This window comes from Coenobita brevimanus, chromosome 113 (assembly GCF_032717465.1).
Source record: "Coenobita brevimanus isolate Jiangsu-jjx chromosome 113, ASM3271746v2, whole genome shotgun sequence".
Classification (NCBI taxonomy): domain Eukaryota; kingdom Metazoa; phylum Arthropoda; class Malacostraca; order Decapoda; family Coenobitidae; genus Coenobita; species Coenobita brevimanus.
In genome coordinates, this window is record NC_137066.1 from 15,241,503 (window position 1) to 15,267,046 (window position 25,544).

Below are 25,544 nucleotides of genomic sequence, written 5' to 3' on the forward strand. Positions count from 1 at the left end.
TGGGAAATGGAACTTAACCTCCCCGAAGCTCGTCGTCAGGCACGTCGCATGAGGCACTCCCCTGGCATCTCCTATGGCCGCATGACTAGACTTACTCCATATAACAAGAATCAAGCTCGTCCGGTGTCTCCACTTCTAATCCTTTCTCATATTATTTTGCCAATCTTCCCTCTCTTCCTGATTCCTCTTCTTCTTCTCGCTCTCTTGTTCGTTCTGCTTCCTCCACCCCACCCCCTCATACTCTGTACTCCCGTTCTTCTCCTCCCTCACCTTCTCCTCGAGTTAGCAAACACAAACATGCTGTTGTATCCTCTCCATCTCATATTCCTGGTCTCTTCCCCCTTTCCTCTATTACTCAGCCTATACAACATGTCGAGTGCTCCCTCTCCTTCAAACAACAGGACCAGAATACTATACCACCAGCTCACACTTAATCTTTGTCCTCTCCTATGGAAGCATAATCTCTGCAAAGTACCATCAGTTATCTTCACTGTACCTCTTCCTTGCCTACCTTGCCTCTGCAGAAATACATTCCTCCCCTTCCTCACTCCTCCCTACTCCCATTCCTCCCACCTCTCCTACAACTTCCCCTCCCATTTCTACCTCTCCAGCACCTCCTCTTCCCCTCTCTTCTGTTTCTCATTCTTTCTCTGTTCAACCACCTGCCTCCTCTATGATCTCTACATCCTCCTTATCTTCCCCGATCTCTTCCGTTCTCGATTTACCTATGCCTCCTGGATACTCTCTCCCTCAGCGCCGTAAGCAGTCTTTGTGCTCTTCCCACACTTGATTTTCAATAGTTCTGACACTCCTTCAGTGGAAGATTAGAGGCTTCCGTACTCATCGTAAGGACCTTCGTTTTCTTATTTCCTCCCATAATCCTCTTCTTATCTCCTTTCAAGAACCCTTTCTTCATACTTACCCAGTTCCTATTCCTGGTTATACCTTTCTTGAATCCCTACCTTTAATGGCACTGCCCTTCTTATCCACATTGATGTCCCCATTTGAACCTCTTCCTATTTCTTTTTCTATCCCTCATACTTCAGCTTGTGTCTTTCTCCATCGGTGGATCACTGTAGTTCTCTCAATTTCTCTTCTTCTGTTCCTCTGGATTTTCCTAACTTTGTCACGTTCTTTCATTCCCTGCCTCCCCCAACATTCCCTGTGGGGTGACTCTATGATCACCATTAGGGGACGTTTATTAGAACAATTTAATTCTTCTCAAGATCTTTTTATCCTTAACACTTGCACCCCTACTCACTTTGATCGCACTAGTTTCCTCTCTTGTTTGGATCTGTCCCTTTGCTCCCCATCAGTTTCTCTCCATTTTCATTAGTTGGTATTAGAAGACACTCAGTTTAGTGATCATGTCACCATTAAACTCTCTCTTGCCTCCTCCTCGTCCTTCACGTTGACAGTTCCGTGCTACTGACTGGGAGTTATTTTCTTCTCTTACAATGCCCCTGCTTCCTCCTTCATCTTTTTCGTCTCCACAAAATATGTCCTTTTTCTTTGTCCAGGTGTTAAGTGCTGCCCTCACTGCCATTCCCCGTGATACACGACCATCAACTGCCAGATGTGTTCCTTGGTGGACTCCTGCATGTTCACAATCTCTCCATGTGAAATGTGCTGCTTGGAGAAGTTTTTGCCTTAAACAGTTCACCCCTAATTGGATTCATGGCCTTCTTATATTTCGCCAACTTCTGCTGCCTTCCGTCGTACCATTCGCCAGGCTAAACTTTCTAGTTGGAAAGACAATATTTCTTCCATCTCTGTAAATACGCCTCCTGCAGCAATTTGGTCCCGACTTCGTACAGGCAAACATATCCCACCCCAAGTCCTGGTTCTTCATATCGATGGCCAGTCTATAGACGATGCTTCCTTAGTTGCAGATGCCTTAGGTAATTATTTTAGTCTCATTAGTATTTGGTCTCATCTCTCTCAAGAGTTTCATCACCTTAAATCTGAGTCTGAATCCTTACCGATTTCTTTTATGTTGTCAGATGATGGAGCTCTTAATGCTCCCTCTTCTCTTTGTGAATTATCGTCTTCACTTAAATCTTGCAAGAACACGAGTGAGGGACTTTATGGTGTTCATTGTGCTATGTCAAAACACCTCTCTTCACAAGCCACATCCTTTCTCTTGGCCGTTTATAATAGACTGAAGGTTTCTTCCCTTCTGACTGGTGTTTAGTGATCATCCTCCCGTTTCATAAACCTGGTAAATCTGGACACCATCCTCAAGGTTACCGTCCAATGGCCCTGACGAGCTGTTCATGTATATTGCTCAAACAGATGGTCAGTACTACATTCATGTGGCACTTTGCATCCCGTAGTCTTCTTTCTCCCTTACAGTTTGGGTATAGCAAAGCATGCAGCAGCTTAGATCACCATCTGAAACTTGAACATTTCATCCATTCTGCTTTTTCCTTCTGCCAGTCGGTCACTGCCGTCTTTTTTTCTTTAGAAAAAGCCTGCGATATGGCATGAAGGTATGATATTCTTCGTTGCCTTCTCTCCCTTGGTCTGCATGAAAACAAGGGTGTTTTTCTTCAAATTTTCTTTCCCGCCGGACCTTTCGTGTCCGTCTAAGGGACCACCTTTCCTGTGCCTTTACCCAGCATGAACGTGTTCCCCAAGGCTGCATCCTTAGTAATACCCTTTTTCTTGTAGCTATAAATGGCACTGTTTCTTTTCTATCCCCTCCTGTTTCGGCGTCTCTGTATGTTGATGGTTTAGCAATATACACTGCGGATTCTGAGCTGCCTTGACTTTAATCCGTTCTTCAGTCCGCCATTGATACAGCCTCCACATGCGTTGCTACTCATGGTTGTCGTTTTTCTGCCTCTATGTCCTGTGCAGTACTGCTTAATCGTTCGCGAACCATACCACAGCCTTCTCTGTACTTATATAACATTCATCTTCCCTACCAATCCTCTACCACATTTCTTGGCCTCACGTTTAACTCTTGGTTAAATTGGAATGCACATATCTCTTCCCTCAAGTCTTCTAGCCTTCATTGTCTTCGTTTGCTACAGATGCTGTTTCATCGTTCATGGAATGCTGATCGCGTCACACTTCTTCATCTTCACTCCACCTTTATTTTTTCCAAACTCGATTATGGTTCCCAGGTTTATTCTTCTGGCTCCTCTCGCACTCTTTGAAAAGCTAGATTCCGTTCATCATAATGGTCTTTGTTTGGCTATTGGTGCTTTTCAGTCGACTCCCGCTACAAGTCTTTGTGCTGAGTTGGGCATTTCCATCCTCTTTTATCGTCGTTCTCTTCTCACTGTCAGGTCCTATACATGTCTCCATCAGTTCATTACAAATTATATTACTACGCCCTCCCAGCCTTCTTCAACGCTCTTTTCGCTTGGCATCCCACCTCCTTCATCCATTTCCCCTTCAGTCATTTGATTTTACCCTTCCTCCTATTCTTCCACTACCTCCAGTTTCTTTACCACCCTGGCTTCTGCCTCCTGTTGTGGTCTGCCCTTCTTTTCTCCCGTGTTCAGTCTTTTCTTCCCTCAGATACCCTTCGCTCCCTTTTTCTCGAACATATGTCCTGTCACTCTTCTGCTACACGTATCTTTACTGACGGCTCAAAATTTTGTCATGGTATTTGGTTTGCTGTTGTGTTCCCTGATTCCACATTTCACAGTATGCTTCCCTCCAATACCAGTATCCTTACTGCATAACTGTATGCTGTTCTTTTTGCTCTGAAAAAATCTTCTGAGGTTCTCTTCTTCCACCTTTGTTGTATTCTCCGATTCTCTCAGTGCACTCACTTCCCAACACACCATGCCTTCTTCTCATCCTCTCATCACCCAGATTCAGGAGTGGCTGTTCCTTCTTTCTGGTAAGAAATAGTCAGTTCGCTTCTGCTGGGTTCCTAGCCATATTGGAATTGCAGGTTATGAACAGGCTGACTCGTTGGCACGCTCTGCTGCTTCCTCCTCTGGGCCCTCCCTCCGCCCCAGTCAGGCTTTTGATTGTTTCCCTCTTCTAACCCGCCTCTTCCATGATCGTTGGCAATCCTCATGGGACCAGCAGGTTCACAACAAATTTCATATCGTTAATGCCTCTGTTCTTCCCTGGCACACATCAACCCACGCCAATCGTCGATGGGAAACAATCCTTGCTCGTCTTTGCTTAGATCATACCTACCTAAATCATGGTCATTTGATGAGCCATGATCCTCAGCGCACCTGCTCACACTGTGGTTGCCCTATTACTATCCGTCATCTTTTTCTTGATTGCCCGTCTGCATTCCAACAACATCTTGCAGCGTTCCCCTTCCTTTCCTCACTCCATCGGCCCCCACAACTTACTGATTTCCTCGGTGACTCTCCCACTGTTTCTATTTCCAATAATATCACTTTTCTTACTGCACTTCATATCACACATTTAATAAAATTATCTACCCGTCTCCCTTCTACCTTGGTGCCATATAGCCATATTTTGGCTTGGTGTTATTTTTTTTTTTTTTCATTATTCCTTCCTATGATTATCATTAAGGCAGAGATTTTTATTTTCCTTCCTACTTTCAGACAATTTCATTCAGCACACATTGAAACCTTCTTCACTGGTGAGGTTAAATATAGATTTCAATAGTCCGTTCACAAGTGTGTTCTAAACTACGGTAAATCGTCTGGCAGCAGCAACAGTAAAATATAAACGTCGTCCATGGGTCTTGAAGGTGAGTATTAGTATGATTTGCCTAGAAGAATATCTAAAAGAAAAAAATAAATGGAACGTTAATATTAGGGACAAAAAGCCACGAAAAGTAATGGAAGAGAGATCGGGAAATGGAAGGAATTAGAGATTAATGAGAGTCGGAAGGAGGAATGGAAAAATGAAAAACGGAGACGAATGAAGAACTGAATGAGGGGCAGAGATGTGTTGTTGGAGGAAAGGAGAGGTTGGAGGGAGTGACACAGAAACGAAATTAATGTGAAATACAGGGAAGCTGGAGGGAAAGCAGTGGCATTAGAGAACCAGGGCAGGAAGGCAGGAGAAAGGAATGGAACCCCACCGGTTGGAAAAAGTCTCCCATGAACAAAAGAAAATAATCTGGAGGTAGAAGCAATAAAACAAGTATTATCATCGGACTTTCGAGACTAATTCCTGTACCAGATGCATATTTTTAAGTTGTATCTTGCTGTCCCCAGACTATTTTATATCCCTTACGTTATATTATTCAAATATAGGAATTACATGCAAACTTCATTAGCTATTTTGCCACCAGAGACTATCCTATGATCACCGGGAATAAATGTTCTTTAAAAAATTAGGAATATGGTTAAAAATCAAAAGCATAATTTTCATTTCTGTCGCCAGCTTGGTTATGAAGCTTGGGGCAACATGAACTTTTTTTCTTTTTCTCAAAACTGGTTATTGTGCCACGTCTGAGCACCCATACTAGCAGACGAACCCTCCAGACGCCCACCACTGCCGGCTGCCATGGCTAAGCTGACGGTTGAGGTAAAACATAATCACTGGAAAGTTTTCAGACTTAACAGTTCAGTAAATGCATTATATACGAACCACACGGCAAAGGAAAAGTGATAAATAATGTTGTCTATCAAAAATACGTTCTAGTCCAGTGAGGAAGCAGCGCTGCCCCTCAAATCATCTGGAAGCAGCAGGAATACAGTGTAAAAGCCATCAAGAGAAACTCACTGAGTTGAATGGTTGATGTTCCTTTGAAAAATCCTTTGTCGAATATACAAGTAGACCAGTATTTCGCAGAGTAAGATCATATGACGGTAGCAAGAATATAATATTGAAAATGTCTCGTTTCCTCAAAGGATTAGAAAGGAACATTTTTAGACCAGTCCTAAACTAATGTAATTAAAAGATAGTTGGAGAATAAATATTTAAAATCCCTCTCTTACTGAAAGGGTTAGTGTTGAGGCACATGTTATTGTCAACTGGCTTGCAATGTTTTGTCCAGTATTATTGACACATGTGATTTCAAAGAGTTAACCCCTCCGTGGCCTCTGGCGCCGAACGACGTTTTACCGTAGCTTGGCCGCCGGTGTCAGTGCAGCACGACTTGTCGAAAAGTGCAAAAAATTTTGGGAAGTGAACGAACATCTCAGACGTCTTAAGATTGACCTACACTACACTCCCACACATACCCCATCTATCAGTTCAACACTTGCTGCCATGATGAGTGATGTCCGATTTTCAATTGTGGCCATTCCTAAACACACACAGTTACACCCATTATCTCAACCGAGATAGAAAATATGACACACACAACCACCCCATTTACGAATTATAAATTAATACAGGCATGAACAAATAAGATATGAAAATAAGAGAAAAATAATTTTTTTGTATCTCTACATATTTGCTGAGGTTTGTTTTACTGGTTTGGATCATTTTACAGATTTTTTGCCTTGCATTAACATTACAACAACGTTTGCTGTGTTCACGTGATGTTTTGGTGGGCGGAAAGGCCTCCCTTCCCTTCCTGCTAATCATCACATGCGAGGTGCAAATCGCAGGTCGTCTAACACTGTTCAGCTTGTACACTGAAGGAATGACCTTTATTTCATTTAGGTCTAAAAGTGTAATCCCTCACCTCCCTTTTCCCTTAAACTCCACCACCCAGACTACAAAAAAAAAAAAAAAAAAAAAACTACCATTAACAATATTCATCGAAAAACGCTAAATTCGTAATTTATTTATTTATTTTTTTTATTGATACCTCACATATTACGTACTGATAAACTTGGAAATACACATATTTAGTAACTTCACACCATTTCACCACCATTGACAATGCTTTTTCGTAATAAAAAAAATGTGCATTATTTCATCACAGCAATACTTAGGTGTGACTGAAATCATCTGCGTAAAAATGCGCACTTTCTGAGCTTCATCATGCAGCAAAGGATGGGTCTAGGAAGCTCAAAATTGCATTGCCAGGTGCTTCTGACGTTTCTCTTCAGTTAGAAAAAAAAAAAAAATGTTCGAAACATGAAAAATCGGTCCCCTGCTCGGCCTGTGGGTTCCGACAAATTCCTTAAGTTTTCCAGTTACCCTGAGTTCATTTTATTAAAAGTTTTTTTTTTTTTTTTTTCCTGAATTTTCAAGTAGCGTTTGCCGTATCGGTAGAGAGGTGGTCTCCAATCCTGGCTGGGACAGGGAACTGTTTAAGGATTTGAGTAAAGTAAAACAGACTTCACTGATCTACCATAAGACCCACCAACATGTAAAAATATCCACGCTAATACCAACACCACTTCTGTATGAGCTCTAGCATGTCTCCAATATTGTGGGTGATAGCACCGGAGTGGTGGCATGTGGAGGTGTATATGTGTTTTACGTAAGAGGATTGCTGGGCCTCAACGGGCTGTGAAACGTTTGCCCAGAGTCGGACACAAAAAAAATCAGTAGCTTTCGATTATTTTGTGATTAATACAATGGCAGGAAGTTCCACATCATTATTGTTATTATTTCTAGAACTGAATGTATTTAAGGTTTTGTAGGATAGCTTCATGTAGGCGATTCTTAACTTTAGTCACACTTATTCTGTCCTCGTGCTTTCCATAGGTTCCTGGAGCACAACCTGGTGGAGGAACTGACGCCAGAGTCCCTGAAAGGCTTCACGGGACTCGAGTCGCTGTGAGTTAAAAACACGCACCAGAAAATTTGCCTCTTCTTTCATTTACACCTGAAAAAATAACATGTTTACATTTTGAGTAATTATTTTGACAAGTACATATCAAACACAGACACAAAATCACCCAAAGAATGTTCAGAATCACTTGTGAATTATAATAATTACTGTTATTAACTTGTTATGGTTCCTTGTCCTCAGTAAGGGACAGTGAACTCAAACGGATCTTGAACTTCCTTTCCATGATGATTCAATGTTACAAGTATCAATCACGTGTACCGCCAGCCATAATGTCTAAACATGGACAATCTCCCTGTTTTTACGGTAATATCTAGAGCGTGTTGTGGAGCATGTCTGATTTTTCTGTTCTGTAGCTTGCTAAACTTTATAATCTGGAAGGCAGGCTGATGACTTCTAAAAATACTTATTTCTATCATTGATCGTCAAAACTAGTGTGGTTGCTAACACCTTCGCTCACTTTGTTTAACAATGCACCATTTGTCTTGTATTTCCTATACAGTCCTACTTATATGTGCAGATTTTAAATGTTACTCTATTAACACCAACCACTACCACCAACAATTTCGTGTACTAAAAACTACAAGCACAACTACAGCTATTTCCAGTATTACAGTTATCATCAATCCTACTAGCATCTATAATCATTTCTCTGACTATCCTCGCTACTACAGTGACCACCACTGTTATAACTATCAGTACTACTACAACTACCACCACTACTACAGGAATTGCTACTACTACATGTATCACCATCGCTGCTACAACCATCACTACTACTACCACTGTCACCAGTACAAGTGTCACCAGCACAACTAACAACAATTTAAATTCTCTACTGCAGCTGTCACCTCTGTTACAACTATTATCACCACTGCAATTATCAGTACTACGACATCTGTTACCACTACTATTTCCACCACAAAAACCATCACAACTACAGCTATCACCACCACAGCGATCACCAACACAACAATTGCCACCACAACCACTATTACCGCGACTATAACTATCACTACCACAACAATCAGTAACTAAACCTATCATTGTTACTACAACTGTCATCTGTATTACCATCAACCTTACTTCCCGTACAGGTACCTACGTCACAACCGCATTACAGTGATCGAGGCTGGAGCCTTCAGCGAGCTGAGCGAGCTGATTGACCTGTAAGTATAAAACATTTACGTCTCACCACTGTAGCCACCTTGAGGCGGTTACACGGGGAGAAAGGCCAAATAGTTTCTTGTAATCCAGGAGAACATTTGATACATTGGTTGATGACCCCATAACGAAATGGCGTTTGATGATAGCGCTCCAAGGCCATCCAAGGGATGGTTGAGACTTATTCCTCATATATTACCACTTAGGGACAGAAAGGCTAGTCACCAGCTCCTTAAATGTCGGGAGTGTGTATCCAAATCCCGTGCCCCTACGCTTCTGGTGGGACAAAAATAATTGGATGATGAATGCCTTGTACAGAAACTCCAAATGCAGAGAAAGACTCGTTTTATTCAACGTTTAGCAAAGCAGGCTTCCTCAGGTCATTGCCGAAGAAGCCTGCTTGGCGAAACCTTGAATGCAACGGGTCCCTTCTCTACACTTGATTTTTCTGTGCATACTCGTCCTGTCACCGCTAATGCTGAGTACAGAATACCCGTACTATTACCATTAACACTAGTTATTACTTTAATTCTATAAATGTTCATCATCATCATCAGCCAATTCTGTGTTGCCCCATGAGGAGTGTAGGAGCTCTGGGCTAGGCAAGTTGGTCCCCGGCATTTAAGATGAGTGACCAGCCTCACTCATCCCCGATTAGCATTATGTGACCAATAAACCCCCACCACCCCTTGGATATATTGTAAGCCTGCACCGGCTCAATCCGATTGGAGCGCCTAAATTACCCACCATACCACCAGGCACCATAATTTGGTTATATGGTTACCACCCAGCGTTACTCAGTATAAATGTTACTGTTACTCTTAAAACAAGTGTAGTTGTCTTTACTCCTTTCTTCTGAACGATGTTATTTTCGTTTTTATCAATGTAAATACCATTCAGTTTATGAGAACGCGTTACATAATTACATAGTCGCGAGGGGATTAATGTGGCCTATAATATAAACCGTTCAGTTCAAGAAGCCTCTCCTGAGCTGACCAAATTACCTGGTGGTAAGATTAAAGCAGAAATTACATCTAGTAATGAAAGAATTAACTGTTACAATTACCATTGCTGTTGACACCACATTTAACAAGCATACGACTCGCACTCTTGCCAATATGGTGATGTCTTTAGAAATTCCTTGATATCTTGAGTCGACTCCATTCCGTATAGGGAAAACCTTCAGTGCTTAAAGTATTAACACCTTCAGTCCGCTGACACATTTTGTATTTTAATATCGCTGTTTCCAGACGGTTTTGTTAACCTTTGTAGTGACTTGGTAGTGACGTGGATAGACAGTATCACCAATAATCCCTTTATGGCCTGATACCTCTTGCTGAACTTAAGATCGTCTGGAGGTTGCATGAACAAAAATAAAAGAACAGCTCAAATTCAAGGAGTTTCTCACTTTCTCACCTTTCATCAGACGCCAGGTAAGACTTCGCTTGTCAGTCGTCATGTGTCACAAACTTACCTCCAGCAGCGCCGGTCTTGATAGAGCTGCTGTTCCTCCACTTCCTCCAGCTGTGTTCCCTTCTTTTGTACTGCGTGTTTTATGTTATCTTTTCATCGGGTTCAAGGTCTTCCAGGCGGCGTAATACCTTCTGGTGTCCAATCATAGTGGCCCTTTGGGTAGCGCTGTTGTCCCGACCTCTTTACGTGCCCGAACCATCACGGTTGTCCCCTCTCCACATAGTCCTGTATGCTTTCAGCTCCAAGAGAAATTCTTATTTTCTCATTCCTGATTTTATATATAACTTCAGGAATTAGTCTTAAAACATTAATTTCACATGAAGAATATGTTTTTTCCCATTCCATTTGAAATATCTGCCATAATAAGAATAAAAAAGCTTGATAAAACTGCTCAGGTGTCGATTTTGGATAAGCAATATAGGTCAAGTCATTTCAGAGTAGAATTAGTCACACAGTTGAAATAAGATAATTCAAGGGTGCCGATTCCAAATCTACTGTATGACATTCTCTATTTTTTGTCGTTATTACAGGTACCTCATTCAAGAATCATTGCCAAAATTGCATTAGTATGCAAAATCGTAGGCATTCTATGCAGGTTAGGGCTCTAGCCTCATTGGTTGAAGGATTTTCAAAAACAGAGATTTTGGCTGTGTTACAGTAACAATCCAACAAACAAACAAAAAAATACAGAAATCGGATCATTATAATATAAACGCAGATGAATTTTTCCTCATGGGCTATTGTGTTTGGTGTTGATGGGTCTTTCTAAGTCCCTGTAATAGGTCAGGATGACGTGTGAATGCTGACAATTCTGTCCATTTTATATGCCCATCTAAGTGTGATGCGGTGTCTGAGCCTGTCAAAGCATGAAAGGCTAACAAGGACAGAGACATATCGCTGCAGTACCAAGATAATACTGTGTCATTCACTGGTACATATTCTAGAGCTTTAGGAGTTCCAGCTTCATTATTGTCTCCTTATTTATCGTAGGATTATGGGCCATAAACAACAACAGCACATGCGTGCCACGGGACCAAACAGCAACAGTATCAAAATATGTATCCATGAGGTGAAGAATGATTCGCGTATCCGCTTCCTCATGTGCACTTCTATTATCATCTGTGCCAATATCTGCCTGGTTGCTAAGCACATCACCACATTTTTTTAGCCCACCAGCTGTGATAATGCATTTATCTGCTAGCGCATTTGCAATCAGTTCCTGAGACAAGAAATTGGCCAGATCTGCTTTGTTCTGGCGGTCACTAAGGAAGCCATCCCAGTCATTGGGTACTGGCACATCATCATTTTCAATTACCCTACGGATGACTTTGCCTTTCTTCCTTTTAATTCTTGTACCTTCATTTATGGTGACTTGGTCATACCTGTAAAAAACAATATCTATTCTAGGAAATTGGTTACCATATCCAAACACAGTTGCATTGAAAATATTCGAGAATTCATCAAATGTTCCTGCATAAAGATTTTAAGGATTTCCTAGTGATTGGTCTAAACCTTGTTCATCAATGACAAGAGTAGCAATTTCTGGGATTTTATATTCATGACTACAGATGATGCATTTCATCAAGTCATCCATCAGGATAATTATAATTTTTCCCTTCTCTCAGACTTCTATATGTTTGTGCCAGTGATAAGGCACAGGGAGCAGCTCATGCTTCAATATAATATCAAGATCAGCATCCCTTCATGTTGAATAGCTGATCACTAACCTCTGCAGAACAGACCTGTCTGCATTCAGAGATGATTTTTGGATATCATGTTTGTCTATCTATCTATCTATCTATTGCCAGACGCCTCAATGCCGTTTGGGGTGGCCACAAACAAATCGCCTCCAAGTCGCCCTGTCCCCCGCCATTTCACTGCCCTGCTCCCAACTCACACCCCCATTTTACATATACCACTCCACCCCATCTCTCCATCTCATCCTCGGTCTCCCCCTCCCTCTTCCCCCCTCCACCTCATTCACATACACTCTCTTCGTCAGTCTTTCACCCTCCATCCTCTCCACATGGCCAAACCACCTCAGTGTGTTCCTCATAACGCTTCCTATCACATCCACATCCACACCACAACGCTTCTTTATATCCTCATTCGTCAGCCTATCTCTCCATGTAACTCCACAGGCTCCTCTTAAATAACTCATTTCCATTGCTTTCACTCTTGACTTGTGTCCTTCCAACAACGTCCACGCTTCACTTCCGTACGTTGGAGTTGGTATCACAATACTGCCATGTAGTAACTTTTTCACTTCCATGCTCACTTCCCTGTTTCTTATCACTGCTTTCAAGGAACCAGCAACCTTTCTTCCCTGCTGTACCCTTTCAAGCACTTCACCCTCCAAACCTCCATCCTTACTCATCACACTACCCAAGTACTTAAACGTACTCTCATTTTCTAATTCCTCACCATCCAACCTCACTGTACATTCACTGACTTCACCTCTCTCAAAGACCATCACTTTACTCTTCCCTACATTCACCTTTAGATTCCGTTTCTTACACACTCTCCCAAACTCATCCACCAAGCCTTGCAGCTCCCCTTCGTCTTCACTCAACAACACAGTATCATCTGCAAACAACAGTACAGGGAGTGTCCAAACACTATCCTCTCTCACCAGGGCCACTCCAACATCCACTGCCCTACCTTGTACCTCTTTTATTACCCCATCCATGTACAGATTGAACAACCATGGAGACATGACACATCCCTGTTTCAACCCAACTTTCAAAGAGAAAAATTCACTTAGTTCACCATCCACACGCACTGCAGCCTTCGCACCATCGTACATACTCTTCACAGCATTCAACAACTTCCCATCTACTCCATTATATTCTTAACACTTTCCACAATCCTTGTCTATCCACCCTGTCATATGCTTTCTCCAAATCCATGAAAGCCGCATACAACTTCTTTCCCTTCTCTAGAAACTTTTCCACTAAAGATCTAAGAATGAATATCTGATCTACACAACCTCTTCCCTTCCTAAAGCCTCCCTGTTCTTCTCCAACTAATTTTTCTGTTCTTTTTCTAACTCTGTCAATAAGTATCCTACCATACACTTTTCCTATTATACTAAGAAGACAAATGCCCCTATGATTACCACACACTTCTTTTTCCCCTTTTCCTTTGTACAAGGGAATAATTATACCTGACTTCCAATCCTCCGGGACTCTACCTTCCTCCCAGGCCAATCTGCACATCTTCCACATCCATTCTACTACTATCTCTCCCCCATGCTTCAGCATTTCACCACACACTCCATCAGTTCCTGGGGTTTTCCCCGATTTAACTTTCTTCATTGCTTCCACAACTTTTATCCTACTGATTTCTTCCTGTCTTCTCACCTCCCTCCTTGTTTTGTAACATCATATAATTTGTCAAATGTTTCAGGATTACATCTCTTCATCAGATCGTGGAATTTCTTTTAATGGATTCTTCATGTGGTGGAAGAAGCCTCTCATGGGTGTACGTTTGGGGCTGAATTTTGCACAGGTTGTCAACATTTAAGAGAGATTCTTTAATTTCAACTGTAGCCTGGTACTTTGTGGCAATGTCGACAATCTCATCAGTGGTTTCATCACAGAAGACTCCAGATGCATCAAGCTTCTCAATTACTGTTTTCAGTCTGTGTATCTTGTCTCCGTCTTTCCATGCTGGACTTTTTGTGAGCAGCGGCATGTCCAGGGTGGATTTCAAACATTGCTTTGGCATCTGTTGAGATCTGAGACCACAGATTAAAGGACAAGACCTGTCTGCTCAGGGCAGTCAGACTTTTAGTGATTCCGACAATTCCACCGCCACTTTTTCCAGCAGCATCTAACCATTCTAGACTTTGGTCAGGGGACACATGAATGAACTTCATTGCTGCAGTCTTAACAACAAAGTTCCCATTCATGTTCAAAGTTCCCTTTTCATGTTTAAATGTCCACATTTGAACTGAGAAGTATATGAGATCATCAGCAGTGACTTCACCGTCACCTTCAAGTATTCTCTGTTTGAGTTCTTTGTTGTGACCATCTAGAAACTGCAGGAACTGTGGCATGAGGATCTCCTGCATGGCTTGAAAGGTATTTTGTGGGCCCTCATACATTTCTTATAGTCCTTCTCAGATAGACCCTTTCTGTTGTTTTCTCTCCTAGCAAATCACCTTCTGTCCATACAGTAGCTCATGAAACTCTTCTGATTGGATTTGCTGACCAATGACTTTCATAAAATTCAAAAAGTTATGAAGTCCGGCAAGTTTAGGGAGAAAAAGCAAATAATCTTGTGACCATTTCAACTCCATCAATTTTGAGTAAGGCAGCTCATCAGCTGTTAAAACATGTTTTTGGTCCAGTTTTTCAGAGATATATTGGCATCTATTGACAACTGCATTCATAGTTTCATATTCATGAGCAGAGCTCAGAACGTTTGCCATATAGCCAGCTTTCGTTTTCTGGGCATCACTTTCACATGCCATTTGATCAAAATAACTTCAGCCAGTCTTTGGATCATGTGCACTTCTTCTCATGACAAATGTCATATCTTTGGATTTGGATTGCACCTCATGCACATCAGGTTCCTCAGTATCTGTGAACCAGGTCTGCTGAACATTTTTTCAAATTTTGGTTCTGGGGACCTCACAGTTTCACTGGTGGAACATTTTTAGTAAGTATATTGGGAAAACATAAGTTCTTTGTTAATATAAAAAAAACATTCAAGGTACATGAAAATTTTTCTAGTGTAACAATCATCAAATATTCCCTAAGTTGTCACAATATGATATGAAATTTGTGCTGTCGTACTCATTACGTATACAACATTATGTTGCTAATGTCTTTAACTTGTCAATAAAAAGGTTTAATATTTATTTGAAAAGAAATATCAAACAAGATTCATCTTAAAATGTGATAGAATTTCATATATTTTTTAAAATGCAAGGAAGAAGGAACCAAAGGCCAGGAGCCCACAAACGTTCCTTCCAAGAATAATACAAAAACAATAAGAAAGAGAGCCAAATTCAAGATCTGTTCATTTCGAGATGCCTGGACATACTGCGTTTGAAAGACTGGAGATCATACATAATTGGAAATACAGACAGAGCAAGACAGTTCCAGAGTTAATTTGTTGCATAAATGAAGGACTTGGAGTAGTGGTTAACTCTTGCATTAGAGAGTTGGACAGAAAAGGGATGAGAGTTTGTTGCTAGGCGGATGTTACGCACCCGTCGTACAGGTGGAGGGATGCAAGCAAAGAGTTCAGAGGAGCAGTGTTCATTGAAGTAGCAATAGAAAAGAGATAAAGCTGCAGCAGTGCGGCGAAGAGACAGAAGTTGAAGGGAGCCAGTAAGAGGAGGAGAGGTGATAAGACGAAAATCGTTTGACTCCAACCTACTGAGAAGAGCAGTATGTGGGGAGCCTCCCCACACATGAGAGTTGTACTCAACACAAGGGCGAATAAAACCCGTGTATAAAGTGCAGGGATAAAGAAGGTACAGAGTCGGCTTAGCACACCTAATCTCTTGGAAGCAGATTTTACAAGAGATGTAATATGAACTTTCCAAGATATGTCCCGAGAAAATAAAAAAACGAAATATGTTTCAGGATGATGCAGGATTAAGCTGGATATTATCAAACATTAGTAGATACTCCTGTGAAATATTTTGTCGTGTTGATAGGTGTAAGAACTGAGTTTTTGATGCATTAAAAACAAGATTAGTTTTAACCCAGTCAGAGATTCGAGCCAAGTCAGACATTAGGTGTGCCATAACCTCATCCTTTGTTTGTTGAAGTAATAGCTGAGATGGACTTTGTAAGAACCGAATGGAGAGGTAAAGGGTGGAATCGTTAGTGTAAGAGTGGATAGGGTTAGATGTACAGCTTAGAAGGTCATTGATGAATAAAAGGAAAAGAGTTGGTGATAGGACAGAGCTCTGAGGAACACCATTATTGATAGATCAAGAAGAACGATGGCGGTTTACAACAGCAACTATAGAATGACCAGAAAGGAAGCTATAAATGAAGGCACAGATAGAATAATAGAAACTATTAAAGGCCAGTTTGGAAATTAAAGATTTATGCCAGACTCGATCGAAAGCATTTGAGATGTCAAGTGCAATGGCAAAGCTTTCGCCAAAGACCCAAAAGGAGGATGACCAGGAGTCTGAAAGGTAGGTGAGAAGATCGCCAGTGGAACGTCCCTGACGGAACCCGTACTGACGATCAGAAAGAAGGTTATGATAGGAAAGATGCTTTAAAATTTTTCTGTTAAGAATAGACTCGAAAACTTATAAGACACAGCATGTTAAAGCAATTGGGCGATAGTTAGAGGGTTGGGAATGGTCACCCTTCTTTGGGACTGGCTGAATAAGGGCAAACTTTCAGCAAGAAGGAAAGGCACAAGTTGATAGACAAAGACGAAAATGTTTACCTAGGCAGGGTGTAAGCACAGAAGCACAGTTCTTGAGAACAACAGGAGAGACTCCATCAGGCCCATATGCCTTGTTAGCACTGAGGCCAGTGATGGCAGAAAATACATCAGCTGAAGAAATTTTAATGTCAGCCATGAGGAAATCAGAGGGGGGAAATGATGGAGGAACAGCACTGGAATCGTCTAAGGTGGAATTGGTGGAGAAAGTCTGAGCAAAGACATCTACTTTATCAGTAGAAGAAATAGCTACAGAGCTATCAGAGTAGTAAAGAGGAGGGAATGATGATTAGGTAAAGTTGTTAGAAAGGTTTTTGGCAAGGTGCCAGAACGAGAAGGAAGATTTCGAGTTAGAGAGTTGAGTGCATTTAGTAAGGATGAAAATAGTTTTAGCAGAGCGAAGAACAGACTTGGCACAATTTTGGGCAGAAATAAAAACAAAAGTGTGATTCAAGGATGGGTTGGCTCTGGTACCTTTAATTGGCTGTCTCCATGTTGTGGATTAAACAAAGGCTTTCTTGCATTAGTCAAAGGACACGATAGGGGAATGTATGCTTTCATGCCCGAGGGAATAACCTCCGTAATGCGCAAGGCACACTCAGATGGCTCCCAGCCATGGAAGCAATAATCATTCCAGGGAAAATTAAAGAAGTACTGTCTGAGGGTCTTCAAATCAGCAGCTGCAAAATGCCACAATTGACGTGTCTTTGGATGGTCCATTGGCCTTACTGAAGTGATTGGGCAGGTTAAGGTAATAAGGTTGTGATTGATGGCGCCCAATGAAGAGGAAAGATTAACAATGTAAGCAGAAGGATTAGTTGTAAGGAAGAGGAAAGGTATGTTGGAACTCTCTCCAAGGCGGTCAGGGATAAGGGTAGGGTGTTGTACAAGCTGCTCTAGGTCATTAAGCATAGACAAGATGTAGGCATGTTCATCAGGTGGATCAGTGAAAGGAGAGGAGAGCCAAAGGTGGTAGTGAACACTGAAATCTCCTAGAATGGAGATTTCAGAGAAAGGAGAAATGGATGGAATGTGTTCCATCATAGAAGCAAGATAGTCGAAGAATTTTTCATAGGCAGTAGAATTAAGGGATAAGTACACAACACAGATATATTTCGTCAGAGAATGATAGGTAAGCTAAAGCCAGAGAGTAGAGAATTTAGAAGAATCAAATTCAGGAACAAGAGAGCAAGATAAGTCGTTGCATATATTTACACAACAGCCACCTTTGGCTTTGAAATGAATATACAGAAAGTAGGAGGATACAGAAAAGGGTTTGCTATCAGTTGCCTCAGACAGCTGAGTCTCAGTTAAGAAGAGGAGGTGAGGTTTAGAGGAGGAGAGGTGGTGCTCAACATAGGGAAAGTTAGAGGAAAGGGCGCGAATTTTGTATAAATGGAGAAGTGAGTCAGGCAGTGGTTCCAGGCAGCTCGTTGAGTCGTCACCGGGAGAGGGGCGGATTGTTAGGGCATTTATGGTCCTCTCTCCCCCCGGGGACTCCGAGGCTTGGTTATTAGACACCATTTGTCTTTTTTAATTTTGAAAAGGAAGTGTAGTGTGTAATGTGCATGTAGTTTGGTGTTGATGGTTAGAGAAACTTGTATTGGAGAGCATGCTGGCCTACTGTCTGTGTTATTGAAACACAAAAAACAAAAAACAATGCCATTATCGCTAAAATGACACCCATTATTGAATCTGTTGTCCTGTGCTAATGACAAAAGATAGAGAATGTTATGCAGCAAATTTAAAATCAGCATCCTTGATTTATGTTATATCAAGTGTACGAAAAATTCTACTCTGAAATGACTTGTACTTTTTTTTATTTTTTTTTATTAAGAGCCAATCATCATTTCTTGCACCTGACTAGAAGGCAGATTTATATAAATCACAGATCTCTTGCTAACTGTGTGGTCATTGCCGGCAAAGAATAGGGAGAAAAAGCAACATACGTTTCAACAGTTTCATTATAATATTATCGGAAGCCCTACAAAGATGGTAAATATAGTTAACATCACATATTGTTTAAAAAATGGGCATGTCTCCCTTACCTCTGTTTCATCATCATCATCATCATCATCATCATCATCATCATCATCATCATCTCACCCCTTTCTCCAGCTTATACGGACACAAGAACATGAAAAGAAAACGTGTTTGTGGACCGCTTCACCTGCGTCGTGGCATGAAGCTGTCAGAGGCTGGGAGGTAAATAAAATACGTGGAAAACAAAGGAATGGGCAGAACGGACTGCAGTGCTGGTTGGAGGTGGGGATGAGAATTAAACTTCATTATTGTTTTTGTCTCCACAATGAAGAGAATTTAACCATGCTTCATCACCAATAACACGTCTTCTTATCCTACTAGGGCCTTGCTGCATCCAGATGACTATAAGTAAGCTCAGGAGAGAGTTTACCAACTAGGGAGGTTCTTGCAGCCCTCATTGACCCCCTCTCTATTAGGATGCTCTACTAGGATGAATAAAATTATCTGGAAATATTAATAATATAATATAAAAACGTGTCACCCGATACAAGATATTAAAAGACATTATCGCTGTTCTCTCCACAGTGAACTGAACTTCAACCAGATCCAACACCTCTACTCCGCCTCATTTGTGGGACTGGATTCTCTGAGAAAACTGTAAGTATAATTTATATGTGCAAATTAAAAACTGAATATAATAATTGAAAGTTCAGGATGCTTGATTATAATTTTATTGTTGCCAGTACCAGACGATTTAATTGTATTAGGTGAGCTCCCTCGTAGTGAAGGGGCTAACGATGGTTAATTCCCGTCAGAAAAGTCCACTAAACTGGATAAAGCCAACTTTTTATGTCAACAGTGGCATGAAAACAAGCGTCGTCAGTACCACATAGTACATATATTCTTTATTCTGTTGTGCCATCGATGTTTAAATCTTACTACGGTTTTAAAAAATTTTCCCTTAGGATAGAATTCATGGACTGGCCGTGTTAGACATATCCTTCACCATCCCCTTCCAAACTCGACGGCATTCCTAACCTAAATTTATTTCTCTACACTCAAGAATAATCTACAAAATGACGCCATCGTATTAAAGGTGTTGAAAAGTTTACTACTTCAGTCATTATTAAAAATATCAAGGTTTTTATGTCAATATAACACCTTTAATAAAGCAACTTTCTTTTTCTCAGAGTAACGACAAATCAATTATGTTACACGAATTCACCTAATGTAGGAGGAAGTTAACTAAGGTTATATCTAATCCCCCCATGTCACTATGCCACTGATAAATAATCTTGAGGTAGCAAGAGTAAGATGTACAAGAGAGGCAGCATATGCATGCAAAACTTCTGAGTAAATGCTGACATTTCCCAAAGTTTCCTTTTTAATATAAGTGCATAGATATATTTGCATTCCTTTGTAGCTCACATCAAACAATCGAGTCACCGTGAACACAAGCTAGAAGGATCTTACAGGTCAAACTACCTTCTTACTTCAAACTACATTAGAAACGGAATAGTTTACGAGCCTGTATATGAGGTTGCTTTGGTGTCTGTGCCTTTGACCTTGTGGTTACTTCACCGTAACATCTACTTTAAAGGACTTTATCGAAAAGCTGAGAAAGGCGGCTCACGATATCAGACTCATATATATGCATAGTAATTTGTATGCCAATCGGCATGCAAATATATGTGTACGACAGTGGCAGTGGACGTCAGTAAGAATGAGAACAACAAACAGAAAAAATCAAAATACTTGCCCTTTGGGATAGTAAAAAGCACGGCATCGAATTGTACTGTAGAGACTAAGTACAACATAAGTGATATTTTCAGTTGCGAGGTCATCTCTTACAGCTGACCTTTCATTCTGTCGATCACTAATATTTTTCAGAAAGGCGATTCTTCACTCTCGTAGACTTACTGACTTTAGCTGAGCCCCATATAAGTGCCCCGAGTCGTCGCCTTAACCTCTGTAGACTTTAATTACTTTGCAAAGCCCCATATGAGTGCCGCTGAAACTTCCCCTTAAACGCTGTGGACTTCAGCAGCTTTTGCAATGCACCATATCTGGGCTCTGAAGCTCACACATCTACCTAGTACTTATGTAAGCCATGTGTTCCGTATCGTTTGGTAATTCTGAAGTTGCTGTGCCCACAGAAATTCACGTTCTTGAATTATCTTGCTTGAACCAGTTCTATCCGATGATATTTTTTAATTCTTCAAGAGAATGAAGCGAGCAAGGACGCAGTAAAAACACAGACGAAGGATGTTACGACACATCACCAAAGATTTTTATTTTTTGACACAATTAAAGCTACAATGGATCTTTGCACATTGGTGGAAATATTACTGGAAAGTAATAGGTGATACATAAATGACTTTTCTCAAAAGTTGGTAGCATATAACTTAAAAAACAATGAGCACCAACACTGTGTCATTCCAAATTCTGGTAAAATTTCAGCGGATCTACACAACGTTGGAAAGGTTGTGAAACAATAATTGGTGTTGAGTGGCTTTTCCCAAGGATGACAACTAAAATCCTGGATAGAACCCATTATTTTTTGTTATGTAAGGAAGAAGGAACCAAAGACGAAGAGCCTGCAAATTGTTCCCTCCAAGAAGAAGAAAAAAATAGATAACAGAGGGCCAAATTCAAGATCCGTACATTTCGATATGCCTGGACACACTGCGTCTGAAAGACTGGAGACCATAAGCAGTAGGATATACAGAGAGAGGGAGACACTTCCAGAGTTGACCTGTAGCATACATGAAGGACTGGGAATAACGGTTAACTCTTGCATTAGAGAGTTGGACAGAAAAGGGATGAGAGTTTGTTGGTACGCTTCCACCATAGTGGTGGAGGAATGCAAGCAGACAGTTCATAGGAGCAGTGACAATTGAAGTAGCGATAGAAAAGAGATAAAGATGCAACAGTGCAGCGAAGAGAGAGAGGTAGAAGGGAGCCACAAAGAGGAGGGGAGTTAATGAAACGAAAGCTTTGACTCCATCCTATTGAGAAGAGCTGCATGTGGGAAGCTTCCCCACACATGAGAGTTGTACTGTACACAGGGGAGGGGGGGGGGAGGAATAAAATCGTTGTATAATGTCAACAACTGTGCAAGGGTAACCGAGGCACAGAGTCGGCTTAACACACTTAATCTCTTGAAAGCAGATTTTATAATTGCGAGAAAATGAAACCCCAGGTATGTTTAAGGATTATGCTGGATTGAGGTGAATATTGTTAAAAATTAGAGGGTACTCCTGTGGAAGATTTTGTCAGGTTGATAGACGTAAGAACTGAGTTTTTGATACATTTATAACAACATTATTATTTTGTACCCCAAATAGAGATACGAGCCAAGTCAGACATTAGGTATGCCATAGACTCATCCCTTGTTTGTTTTAACTGCTGATATGGATGCTGCAGGAAGCGAATGGAAAGGTGATGGGTGGAGTCATCAGCATATGAGTGGATAGGGTTCGGTATACAGCTTAGAAGGTCAATGATGAATAAAAGGAAGAGAGTTGGTGATAGGACAGATCCCTGTAGATCACCACTATTGATAGCTCTAGGAGACGAATGGTGGCCATCTACAACAGCAGCGATAGAACGATCAGAAAGGAAGCTAAAGATGAAGGTACAGACAGAGGGTAGAAACCGTAAGAGGGCAGTTTAGAAAATAAAGATTTATGCCAGACTCGATCAAAAGCTTTTGAGATGTCAAGAGCAATGGTAAAGCTTTCGTTAAAGTCACGAAAGGAGGATGACCAGGAGTCTGAAAGGTAGGTGAGAAGATCGCCAGTGGAGCGTCCCTGACAGAACCCATTCTGACATTCAGAAAGAAGGTGCAATAGGAAAGATGCTACTGTATCTATCTATCTATCTATCTATCTATCTATCTATATCTATCTATCTATCTATCTATCTATCTATATATATATATATATATATATATATATATATATATATATATATATATATATATATATATATATATATATATATTGTTTAGAATGGACTCAAAAATTGTTGTAATGCAGGATGTTAAAGCAAATGGGTGATAGTTAGAGAGCTGGGAATGGTCACCCTTCTTTGGGACAGGCTGAATGAGAGCAAACTTCAGGGCAAGAAGGAAAGGTACGAGTTGACAGACAAAGGCAAAAATGTTTACCTAGGCAGTGTGTAAGCACAGAAGCACAGTTCTTGAGGACAACAGGAGGGACTCCATCAGGCCCATACATCTTGTTAGTATTGAGGCCAGTGATGGCAGAAAATACGTCAAAGAAACTTTAATGTCAGCCATGAGGACGTCTGAGGGGGTAAGTGATAGAAGAATAGCACTGGAATTGTCTGAGATGGAATTGGAGGAGAAAGTCTGAGCAAAGTGTTCTACTTAATCAGTAGAAGAAATAGCTACAGAGCCATCAGATTGGAAAAGAGGAGAGACGGATGATGAGGTAAAGTTGTTAGAAAGTTTTTTGTCAAGGTGCCAGAAGGAGTGGGAAGAATTTGGGTTGGAGAGTTCAGAGCATTTATTACGAATGAAATTATTTTTAGCAGAGCGAAGAACAGACTTGGCACGATTGCGGAAACAAACTTAAACAAGATGAGATTCAGGAGTGGGTTGGATTCAGTACCCTTTGTTGACCCACTCCTTGTTGTGGACAGCATTAGAACAAGCGTGATAGAACCAAGATTTTTTGGTATTAGTTAGAGGATATGAGACAGGAATGCATGCTTCCATGCCCTAGAGAATAACCTCCATGATGCACAGGGCACAAGCAAATGGCTCTCGGCCATGGAAGGAATAATTATTCCAGGGAAAATAAAAGATGTACTGCCTGAGGGCCTCCCAACCCGCAGTTCAGAGTGCCACAGCTGGCACTTCTTGTGAGGGTCCACAGGCCTAGCTGGAGCAATGGGACAGGTTAAGGTGATAAGGTTGCAATTGGAGGAGCCCAGTGGAGAAGAAAGATTAACATCATAAGCAAAAGGATTAGTTGTAAGGAAGAGGTCAAGTACAGTATGTTGAAAGTCTATCCACGGTGGTCAGGGATATGGGTAGGGTGCTGTACAAGCTGCTCTAGGTCAATAAGGATGGAAAAGATGTATACTTATTCACCAGGTGGATCAGTGAAAGAAGAGGAGAACCAACTTTGGTGGTGAACATTGAAATCTCTTTGAAAGGAGATTTCAGAGAAAGGAGAAAAGGATAGGATGTGTTCCATCACGGAGGTAAGATAGTCGAAATGTTATTCAGTCAGTAGAATTAAGGGATAAGTAAATGACACAAATATATGTAGTCAGAGAATGACAGGAAAGCCGAAGCCAAAGAGTAGTGAATTCAGAAGATTCAAGTTCAGGAACATGAGAGGAAGAAATGTCATTACATACATATACACAACAGCCACCTGTCACGGGGTTTTTAGATTATGCAAAACTAAAAAATAATGTTCAATAATACTTGAGAACAGGGACAATGAATTGACTTGTGAAAACCAAGCAATGATTACTTTATGCCAGCTTACTTCGCCGATTCTCTAAGGACGAGAATTTATAAACTTTCTCAACAGTACACAGCAGACTAATTACTCACACGTGCTGTTTACTGGTACTGTTAGCCTCTGGAGAAAGTGACTCCACCCCTGACAATCAATAACTAATGCTATGAATGATAAACAGGTTCTTACTGGTGCAATTAACTCCTCGTTGCACAAAGGATTTTAAGCTTAATACTAAAGGACTGGCCTAAGTACCAGTTATGAATAATGCAAAGCGTTTATGCAAACTAGGAGCTATAAGTGAAATAAGCTTAATGGAGAAATAAAACACGAGTTTACATTACATTATGCTCAAGGAAAAGAACTGTAAATTTATTGATTACAATGAAACAAATTTATGTTACATGTTTCATTATGAATTCCAAAATAAGGAGAACACACTCACTCACTCAAAAGCTAAACTCTTAAACCTAGGAAAAACGAAAGAAATACTGGTCAGAGAGTGGGCTAAGCGGGAACTGGGCGTCGTTGCTGAGGAAGGACGCTGCCACACTGAACCTCTCGCCAAATCACGCTAGGTGGGAATTCAGGAACTCACTGGACAATGGCGGCGACGGGATGAACTGGGCGTTGTTACTGAGGAAGGACGCTGCCACACACGCTGCTCGACACTGAGCCCAATCGAACCTACTTCCATGACGCTCAAATCCTGACTGAGTTCAAATTGTGAGAGAGAGAGGCGAAAGTGGGCCGGACTTGGTAACGGCTTAACGAATTTAGTGTGAGCGATACACACTCACAATAAATCACTCAGCAGAGGTGCTAATGTCGCGCACAAAGACGATCACTTATGAAACAGTGAAAAATGGTTCTGAAAACACTCATGATCGGGTGAATATGTGGCGGTTGACTGAATGATACATTTTTTTTTTTTTTTATTGAATAACAGAACGGAGGAAGGAAAAACAAATGAGTAAAAAAAAACAATCCATACACCAGATTACTGGCGTCCTCTGTTCATAAAATATCTGGAACAGTTAGACTTGAACAGCTGTGGATTGAAATTTACGGGGAAATAACTCTGGGGAAGCGAATTCCAGAGAGACGTAGTTCAGGGAAAGAAAGAATTCTGATCGGCAGAAGTTCTGCAATATGGCTGAGTGATATTCCAGTCATGAGTGCTACCAGATGCCCGTGTAGCACGAGGGAAGGCTTGGAAAGGTGGCATCATGGACGCAACTTCGTCTGAGCATTTGCCAAAAAAAATATGCAAAGGAGGCAACATTTCTTCTTACTTGCAGGGGAGGTAGTTTATATGTAATGACATGGTTGTTAATGATACTAATAAC

At 41.1% G+C, this 25,544-nt stretch overlaps 1 protein-coding gene across 1 annotated transcript in view; it reads left to right on the plus strand.

The window, feature by feature from the left end:
* LOC145418266 (uncharacterized) overlaps nt 1–25,544 on the plus strand; it is a 481,506-nt gene that overhangs the window by 322,620 nt on the left and 133,342 nt on the right. Inside the window, exons 10-12 of the mRNA XM_080286710.1 lie at nt 7,567–7,638; nt 8,749–8,820; nt 19,280–19,351. Of these exons, the coding sequence (XP_080142836.1) occupies nt 7,567–7,638; nt 8,749–8,820; nt 19,280–19,351 (216 nt within the window). The remainder of the gene's footprint in view (nt 1–7,566; nt 7,639–8,748; nt 8,821–19,279; nt 19,352–25,544) is intronic.